Source organism: Ascaphus truei, chromosome 22 (assembly GCF_040206685.1).
Source record: "Ascaphus truei isolate aAscTru1 chromosome 22, aAscTru1.hap1, whole genome shotgun sequence".
Taxonomy (NCBI): Eukaryota; Metazoa; Chordata; class Amphibia; order Anura; family Ascaphidae; genus Ascaphus; species Ascaphus truei.
The window spans coordinates 8,981,630-8,992,221 of record NC_134504.1 but is presented as its reverse complement, the minus strand read 5'-3'; the positions used below and the strand labels follow the sequence as shown (position 1 = coordinate 8,992,221).

General features: G+C 43.2%; 1 protein-coding gene across 1 annotated transcript in view; it reads left to right on the top strand.

Moving 5' to 3' along the window:
- Positions 1–3,406: 3,406 nt before the first annotated feature.
- The window catches only part of LOC142472599 (uncharacterized), a 32,158-nt gene continuing 24,972 nt past the window's right edge, over positions 3,407–10,592 (top strand). The window contains exons 1-4 of the mRNA XM_075579674.1: positions 3,407–3,719; positions 5,482–5,909; positions 8,752–8,865; positions 9,250–9,363. Coding sequence (XP_075435789.1) covers positions 3,628–3,719; positions 5,482–5,909; positions 8,752–8,865; positions 9,250–9,363 — 748 coding nt within the window. The 5' untranslated portion in view covers positions 3,407–3,627. The remainder of the gene's footprint in view (positions 3,720–5,481; positions 5,910–8,751; positions 8,866–9,249; positions 9,364–10,592) is intronic.

Sequence of the window (10,592 nt, the reverse complement as noted above, 5' to 3'; positions counted from 1 at the left end):
AAGTCACACACCGTCTCCCACCCACGCACTGTCACCCAGTTACCCACCGTCTCCCACCCACCCACTGTCACCCAGTCAAAGTCACCCACCCAGTCACCCACACACCCACCCAGTCACTCACTCACCCACTTTCACTCACCCACTTTCCCCCAGTCACCCACTTTCCCCCAGTCACCCACTTTCCCCCAGTCACCCACTTTCACCCAGTCACCCACTTTCACCCAGTCACTCAAGTGTCACCCACCCACCCAGTCACCCACCCAGCGACCCAAAGTCACCCACCCACCGACCCAAAGTCACCCACCCAGCGACCCAAAGTCACCCACCCAGCGACCCAAAGTCACCCACCCACCCAGCGACCCAAAGTCAAACCGACCCAAAGTCACCCACCCACTCAGTCACTGACCCACCCACCCACTCAGTCACCGACCCACCCACCCACTCAGTCACCGACCCACCCACCCACTCAGGTACCGACCCACCCACTCAGTCACCCATCCACCCACACACTCAGTCAACTGAGTCACCCACCTAGCTATCAAGGCGGGGGGGGGAGCCCAACCCTGTCACCCGCCCCCCCAAATTTACATCCCGGGCAACGCCGGGTATATCAGCTAGTAAATAATATATTTGTCTATAATCTGTTATATACTAGTACGGGCAACAGTTTGGTATAAATAAACAATTAATTTTTCCATAACAGTACACATTCCCTTTGTGCAACCATAGGGACATGATTTAACAATGTTTATTTTCAATTACTTTAATTAGATTATGCAGACTTTATCTAACCAATGCAAGTTCAATGTAGATTCCATTTATCAGGTGCGAGTCATCTGCTCCATTAGCCGGTGAGAGGTTTAAATAGCTCCCTCCCACGGCTTACCTTATACTCCTTGAGAAAGGGCAGTACATGCCCGAAACGCGTGGGAGGAGGTTCTTCTATTTTTGTTCGTCCTGAGTGTTCCCCTTTTTTAATGTAACTACAATAAAACCTTGTTTTAATTTTCCCTGGTGAGTCCCTGTGTCTGGATGGCTGCGACATCGATCTTCTTCTTTTTTTTCTCAACTATATAGTGCAGCAAACACTATCAGAGCCTAAAACTGGATACGGTCAGAGAACCGTGACTTGAGGATTAAACAAGACAGGCACTCCTATACCCACGAAAAAGTGGATACATTTGACACTTTTGAGTATAGGAGTGCCTAACAAACATACAATTCCACTGCAGCTAAGGAAGGATTCTGGAAATAAATATATATATATATATATATATATTATATATACACAGAGAAACAATTAGTAGCGCTAGTGAGTGAATGGTAGTGTTAAAATGTGCAAATTAATTCTATATATGTGTAGTGTAAAAAAAAGGATTAAATGTAGCAAGTGAATAATGTGAGCATCAATAGATTATAGCATAGGGTCAGTCTGTACGGAATAGGCAAAGCTTCTGTGTGGTCAAGCCTGACCAAATGTAAACAGAAAACAGAAGAAAAAGAAGCGCCAGTTCCGTATGGTTGAAAAATAAATATGTGTACATTTTATTAGATGACCAGAGTCTAGTACAAGCAGATAGCAGCAATTGGCAAGTAACATATGGAAGGGGATGTGGAGCAAGCAAGCAAGATATCATAGGGAAAAAGGCCAACAGTGATGAATGTCAATGGCCGTCCATATGGCTGATGATAGCCCAGTAAGGAACAGTAAAACCCACTGGAGAATGTCCCTTCTCAATGGTGATGTGGGTGTGCTGGTGACAGACCTGTTACATCTGTTGAAGCACGGAATAGACCTCCTCAGCGTGCGATCCGCTTAACCTGGCGTTGTTCTGATGCTGAAAAGATCAATTCCTTCCTGTGGCACAAATTCACTTCCCACGTGTCAGACCTCAGTTTGGCCTTTTTCCCTATGATATCTTGCTTGCTTGCTTGTTCCACATCCCCTTCCATATGTTACTTGCCAATTGCTGCTATCTGCTTGTACTAGACATATTTTTGCGTTTTAATCACACCAGTTTACTACTAGTCCTTTTGACTACTCTGGTCATCTAATAAAATTTACACATATTTATTTTTCAACCATAAGGTACTGGCTCTTCTTTTTCTTCTGATATATATATATATATATATATATATATAGGGAACCATGTTAAAAATGGTTATTGAGGCAAAAAGTGACACTGTGCTCATTTGCATGTCATTTCCCAGAATCCTTTGCTGCAGTGGAAGTGCTGTATGCTGGGTGATAATGGGGAAAGGCGGGGTTGCAGACCTGCCTAAGACATGCAGATGAGCATACAGCTATATTTGCATATTTGCTTTCCTGTGGAGGGTTTTTGTCACTTTTTTTACTCACCATAACTTAACTCAGTATTATGGTTTAGCCTATCCCATAGCCTCTCTTGCATTCCCAGTAAAATCAACCCCACACTGATGAGACCCATCAAGGTCGAAACAGCTGTCTGTGGGTGGTTTTCTGGGTATGCACCTTAACCCTGGCTGTGCTCAAAGCTGTGACCATGCAGCAAGCTTAAGCCTATAGGGAACCATGTTAAAAATGGTTATTGAGGCAAAAAGTGACACTGTGTGCTCATTTGCATGTCATTTCCCAGAATCCCTTGCTGCAGTGGAAGTGCTGTATGCTGGGTGATAATGGGGAAAGGCGGGGTTGCAGACCTGCCTAAGACATGCAGATGAGCATACAGTTATATTTGCGCATATATATATATATATATATATATATATATATATATATATATATATATATATATATATATATATATATATATATAACAAATATATAATCACTGCGCTTCTCCCTATGAGGAGCATGCAGCTAGTGAAGAAATTGGCCATACAAATGTGCAAAACAAAAAGTGAATCCCCGCGCCTTTGACAGGTCCCTACGCTAAATTCATACTAGTGTTATGTGAAATAAGCCCAGAAGGGGTTAAAATATCAAAGCATATGCTTATATAACCCAGTGCAATTAAAAACTGGTATATACCAGTACAGAGTATATGTGAGCATGTGACCTGCATACGGGACAGGCTGTCCCACTTTTCACCTTCGCAAAGGTCCCTCAAATATCTCTCCTAAATCTGTCCCCATATACCACACGGGGCTCTGTGTGGGAAGAGGGGGGAGGGGGCTCTCTGTGGGGAGGGGGGGAGGCTCTGGGTGGGGAGGGGGGGGGAGGCTCTGTGTGGGGAGGGGGCTCTGTGTGGGGAGGAAGGGAAATGTTACTGTGTTGTTTCTGATTTACACTGTATGTGACACTTAATCTGTACTGAAGGCTATACAAACTATAACTCCCATGATCCCTTAGTGTGAGCATGCGCAGTAGGACACGGAGCTGTGACCTGGATGTAGTCAGTGTTTCCACTTCCTGAGAAATCAGAGAAATAGCAGTGACCCGGATCTGTGACTGCAGCAGAGGAGAGACCAGAGCCCCCCTAACCGCTGTGGTTCTCCCCCACCCACCGTGTAAACCCTGCTGAGAGACCACATAGTGCACTGCATCCCCCATGTTCAGTGGTGGGATTCCAAAATTTTAGCAACAGGTTCTCACGGGGGACCCAGTGCAACTAGAGGGGAAGGGCTGCTGCTGCTGCTCCCGTTACCATGGCAGCCATTTTTAAGGGGGATGCAGGGGGAGACATTGAAGTTGGACATAGAGATGCAGGAAAAATCCAGCAACCCGCACTTGACAGCTGGTAAACAGAGGGGGGTGAGAGAGGGAAGGGGGTTACAATTAGACACAATTTTGGTGGGGGAGGGGGGCAAGTGCCTTTTTTTTTTTTTCAGGTGAGTGGCTTTTTCCCCCCAATGTGTCGAGCCCTGCTCATAGGTATATACTGTATAAGCATTAGCATATGTCAAACTTTAATCAGAGTAAAGTGCATCTCGCTATAATAAGTCCCTTTTTATTTTGTTTTTTTTCCCATTGTTTTTCTGTGCAAAACAGTTTATCATTTATAAATTCAGAATACATACCCTACCCTCCCCCAAATACACAGACGCACACACTACCTATATATAGATAGATTTATTTATTTTTCCTCACTACACGAGGGGCTGTCTTCTACAAAGCATATTCATCTCCAGCTCCCCAGGCGCATTATCAGTAATCTCTCTCACTTATTGTCCAAATAAAGATCACAGTGTTTTCTTGAAGGAGCAAGTTTGGCCGACTTCCAGAAATACATATACCGGAAACCCCAAATAAAATATTCCGTTCACACACGGCAAAGAGATTGATCAAAAATAATAATAATAATTAAAAAAAAAAAGATATTCACTAGAGAAAGCTCAAGAATGTTTGTTTTAAAAAACACACACACACACACACACACACACACACACACACACACACACACACACACTATTTTGTATTCTTGTGATGTGTACTATCATGGGATGTCTTTTTTAGCTCAGAGTTTTCTACACCGGCCGGTGTGTATAGGGTGTTGGGTGAATTATATTTTCCGCTGATACCGCTCAGTTAGTAGTGTTACCACATTTTGCATCAGTTTAGTGATTCATTTATTCCATGTGCCGTGGTCATATTATAGGTACATCCTTTCCTTTTGCATACTAACTACATATTGCTTAGGAAGTTCGTTTTTGGTACTAGGGGCTTTTCTCAGCTGTTTTTAATATTTTCCCTGTTTGTTCAATAAATGTGCTATTTTTTGGATACGCTTGAGTGCTTATTTTAGGCTACTGTTTGTTTCGTGTTCTTACACATACATATACACACACGCATACGTGTCTGTATCTTATAAACACACATATACAGTGGTTGACAAATCACCAAAAAATCTACTCGCCACACAAAAAAATCTACTCGCCACCTAGTACCAAACGTGTGCTGCTTGGGCCAATATTTACTCGCCCGGGGGTTAAATCCACTCGCCCGGGGCGAGCAAATGTATAGGTTTGTCGAACACTGCACATATATATATATATATATATATATATATATATACACACATACATACACACATACATACATACGCTCGCCCATGGGACATGTGGTCGCTGCGACCAAGTCCTTGCCGGTGTTTGGCTGCAGACGGACCCTCTGCTGCTGTTAGACCCTTCATATATAAGTCTCTCGGATGCCAAAGGGGAGCACCAGATTGATCTGCTTTTTATTTCTTTATACTATAGCACTACAGTTTATTACTATGTTGCACTGGGAAGGAATTGCTATTCTTATAGCTGTTGATCCCTGACTCTTTGTACTAGATGGTTATGTTATAGCAATCCTGAGCCATTAATGTATTTTATAGTGTTTGAAATTAGGTTCCTGTTTGAGGATGGACCAGATGTGTGTTTTGGTGTCCCTGTCTCTCTAACTCCTTTGGGGTTGTTTTGTGCTAATAATTGTAGGTTTGAAAGCTCATACTAAATGCTGTTATATTTGTCCAAGAAAACCGATCGTACTAATTTCATTTCTTCTCTTTTATACAGGTACAGCTGGCATCCACCAAATCTAAATCAAGGACCATCCTATCTCAGCACCTTCAGAGTAGCACTGCCCACTACCAGCATGGACAGAGGAGCACTGCCCACTACTAGCATGGACAGAGGAGCACTGACCACTACCAGCATGGACAGAGGAGCACTGCCCACTACCAGCATGGACAGAGGAGCACTGCCCATTACCAGCATGGACCGAGGAGCACTGCCCACTACCAGCATGGACCGAGGAGCACTGCCCACTACCAGCATGGACAGAGCAGCACTGCCCACTACCAGCATGGACAGAGGAGCACTGCCCACTACCAGCATGGACCGAGGAGCACTGCCCACTACCAGCATGGACCGAGGAGCACTGCCCACTACCAGCATGGACAGAGGAGCACTGCCCACTGCCAGCATGGATCCACACTTGTTAAGTGAGTATTGTATATATTTTGAGGACTCTGAAATTTGCAAGGAGGGGATGTCTGGTTATTTTGCAGTTATGGGAGTTATAATAAATATGGCAGAAATTATCAAGTATTTTGGTTACAAATTGTCTTAAAAATACAAGAATTGTTTTTGCCTGTTGAACCCCTGACCAGTCCTTGGGTTTATAGGACTGATAGTTTCTAGAGATAAGGACAACTGGTTTTGTAAGTGGGGGGATTTGAGATATGGCTGTCCTGACACTAATAAACGTAACGCTTTTAAATTTACCCTGGAAGATCTTCTTAGGGGAATTGAATCAGCCACTTCCAGACAGATGCTATTACGGGACTTTAAGTCTAAAAGACGCCATGGATTTCCTGTGCGACACATCCATTGACGTCATGCGATTCACAGCAAGGTCCTCAGCACTTTCTTATAGTCGCCAAAAGGGCACTATGCTTAAAACCATGGGTGGCAAATACTTCAAAGTCAGGATTAGTATCTCTGCCGTATACTGGTTCCTACCTTTTTGGAGAAGCTTTAGCTGACAACCTGACCAGGATTTCTGCCTTCAAGTAACCGTTCCAGCCACAGCAGAGAATTTCAGTCCTCGCGTCCCAAAAAAACCCCAAGATGCAATTATCAGGAGGCCAGAGTCTACAGAGCAGTTGGGCCTTTCAATTCAAATGAGAACAGGCGACCTCAACAGTCTCCGCATCCTCCTGGGGGAAGACCCGAAGTCAACTTCAATTGGTGGAGGCCAAAGCAGCAGAACTCCAGTTTTGAGGACTATTCTCAAACCCAGGCAACTTCTTTTGGAAATTCCACCTACCAAAAGATCCATTAAAGGTACCACTCGAGCAGCACGGTCAAGGGTTTTACTCAATACTCTTTCTGGTCCCCAAGCCATCAGGAGGACACGGAGCAGTGTTAGACCTCAAAAGGTCAATTACTACTTAAAGATCCATCAGTTCAAGATGGAATCCTTGAAGGCGGTCATGGCAGTGCTGCCGAAAGGCGATTTACTTGGCTTCAATCGATCTAAGAGATGCATATTTACATATATGCCACACATCATTAGTTTTTTAGTTTTTGCGTAGGAGACAAGCGCTTCCAGTTCAAAGTCTTGCCATTTGAGCTGGTGACAGCACCACAAACATTTACCATGGTAATGGTGGTAATCAGAGCAAAGCTTCGGCAAAATGGAATATTCGTCATGCTGTATCTAGACGAGTGGCTGATCAAAGCTCATTCAGAACACCTGACACAATTGCATGTCCACAGAGTCCGTAGACACCTAGAAGACCACGGATGGATCATAAATATGGAAAAGCGCAAGATAGTTCGTGCTCAGATTGAGTTTCTTGGGGTCCTGTTTGATACTCCACGGGGAATCGTTTCCTTACTCCTAGTAAAAGTGATCAATATTATTGGAAAGGTGTCTTCTTTCCCAAAGAGGAAACATCCTTCTCGGCTACAGTTTGTGCACCTATATGCCTTCTAAACTGGCTCATAGACACAGTTCCATGGACCAGATTGCATCTCAGATGGCTGCAGGTCAACTTTATTTAATGTGGAAAGACCAGGTTTCCAACACTGCAAGCTAGAATTGCACTGCTTGCATCTACAAGACAAAGTCTTCATTGGTGGCTCAAACCAAAAAACCTTTACAAAGGAAGGTCTATGATTCCACATTCATGGAATATACTTGCTATAGATGCCAGTATAATGGGGTGGGGGGGCTTCTGCGGAAACAGATCGGTCCAAGGGTGATGGTCATTAAGGGAGACCAAGTGACCGATCAACATCCTGGAAATATGTCCAGTATTCTGCACAATTCAAAAAATGCATTCACACCTAAGGGACCTTTCATTTGTCGGAGAAGTAGTGGCTTATATCAACCGACAAGGGGACTGACGACATGTACAAGCCCTCATTGAGGTCTCAAAGATCCTCCGATGGGGAACTGCCTGTCCTACCCATCTGTCAGCACCTTAATTTCAGGAGACCAAAATATAAAGCCAGATTTCTGCAGCAGCAGCAGCAGAAAAATGGGAGTTGTGTTAACAAATATTCATGGACATACTACAACGATGTGGTGACCCATCGATAGTCGATGGCTTCCATAACAAACAAAGAAATGACTGAATTAGCCTCTAGGTGGCTAGATCCCGAAGCCACTGTTTTTAGAATGCCATGTCAATTATTTGGACATTCCACCTCGTACGTGTTCCTTCCCACTCCGTTACTGCGAATGGTTAAGTGTATTGTTTATTAAGGAAAATGAAACGAGACTCTGTACGTACATTTAATCATTCCTCTGGTGGTGGTAGCAGGTTAAATATATATTGTAACGGAGTCACAGTAAATATTAACTGATTTGAAGTACCTTGCGAAGGAGAAAGGTGAGGCAGCTAGTTAGCGGTGTGTGTTAACCCCGGTTACATATGTCACGTGCTCACAAGTGTGCCCTTCATGTCAGATCGTATATTGGGACGGATTGAGGGGGATATTTGTTTGTTTGAGGGACCATGCATGGAGAAAAGTGAATTGGCTAGATAGCTGTGTGTATTAACCATTGTCCCATATACAGGTCACATGCTCAGAGGTGTGCCATAGGTAACATGAGTCAAACACCCAAATTAATCTTTTTTTTTTTATATAGATCTACCAGCAGGTAAAATGTAATATCTCTTCAACTATATTTGTCAACTTTCTGTCAGAAGGGCTAGTAAAACATTTCTTTACGACGGGTATTACATTATACCAATATCAGAGAAGGTGAAATCACAAGAAGAGCCCCAAATCCCAGCTTTACATGATGGGTTTTCCTTTTCTTATTGCCAGGTTTTCCAATGGTTGTACCGGAGAGGTTAGAGATTAAGTTGGAGAAAGAAGAACCAAACGCTGAGGATCATGTGACCTCAATAAAGAGTGAAATAGATTCATTTCCTGTTGGTAGTAAGTAACCTTATATCCTCACTTGTCTTCTATTCAATTTGTTTTAAAAATGGACTGAAATGTCTACAATTTTGATGAAAATAACATTAAAGCATGCATACAATTATAAGCTACATGTTCTACTAATAAACAAACACACATGATTTGTCTAAGGTTATATTGAGAATATTGTTAATATTATTATTGAGGTTTGAACATTGGTAGCACCATAAACTCCATGTTTTCAGCAATCGGGTAAATCCATCCAGGGTTAATAATCAAGTACAATCAGTTACCTACCCCCTCCCCTTAGGAATCAGTATACAGTATTTCTGTATAGTGATATCACAAGAAGAGTTCCCACTCCCAGCTTTACATGATGGATTTTCCTTTTCTTGTTGGCAGGTTTCCCAGTGATTGTACCAGAGACGTTAGAGATTAAGTCTGAGAAAGAAGAACCAAACACTGAGGCTCATCTAACCACAATAAAGAGTGAAATAGTTTCATTTACTGTCGATGGTGAGTACCAGAACATACTTTGGGGTAATCAAAGGTTATCTTGTTACAAGTAGTATGGGCACCTTTTTAGGGAATATTCAGGGTTAATTGCCTCTCGTATGAAGCCCCTAGGCCTGCTGATTATTCTGGAACAAACCCCATGCAGCAGAGTTACAGGAGCAATATGTCTCACACGAGTATAAAGGTTGGAAATGCATTTGGAAAAACAGAACATTTTTTCAAGGGCTCCTTCCACTGTTTGACCAGTGTATTCTGCCTGTGCTCTCATACGCTAAATGTGAAGATAATGCAGATGCTGCTCTCTTAATTTCTCTCCTCCCGTTTCCTCTCTCTGACCATCACTTCATCCCATTTACTCTCAATTCTCCTTTTCTTCGCCTCCATTTACCCCTCAGTTCTGCAGAGACCAGCGTTTCATTAAGCTAACGTCTCAACTCCACTTTGCTGTCCTCCCTCTCCTCTCTGCTACTCTACTGACCCCGACACCCTTGTCATGAACTAGAATTTTGCCCAATCTTCCTCTCATGCGCTACATGCCCCACTTCTCTGCCATTCTCACCCTTTTATCCCCAGACCTTGGCAAAACTGCCGTACATGCATTCTTTGCTCCTGCACTTGCTCCTCTGAGTTCCCCTGTAGGATATCTCATACACTCTCTGACATCCTCCACTCAGGGCCGCAGATAGATTTTCCAGGGCCCAGGACTAGAGTTATGACCGGCGTGGCCCTCCCCTCCCATAGGTGGAATTGCAAGCCCCCCCCCTTTTCTTCACCCAACGTGCCCCCTCTATTTTCCTCCTTCCCATGTATTTCTCTCCCCTCCGTCTCACCTCTCATTCTCCCCCGCCCCCCCCCCCCTCCATCAATTACCTGAGGAATGGACAGTGGAGACTGAATGACTGTAAAATGTAATAAAAAGAAAGGAAAGGTATACAGGGATATACCAAATAAGTAAATAGGGAAAGAATGTTGATTCCAGGAGAAATCTGATTGCCATTTTTTGGCATCAGGAAGGAATGTATTGATATATTTTTTTACACTATATATTTCTGTCTAGTTTGGTTGATACCATTAACTAACTAGTATGATAGACCATGATTTCCTTAACTTTACTTCTCATGGACAAGTTCAATGTTAATTATGATTTGGAGGATGTAAATGTACACGTATATAATCAATACAGGAATGAATACATATATGTCTATCAAAATTAATTCACTGTGTGAACT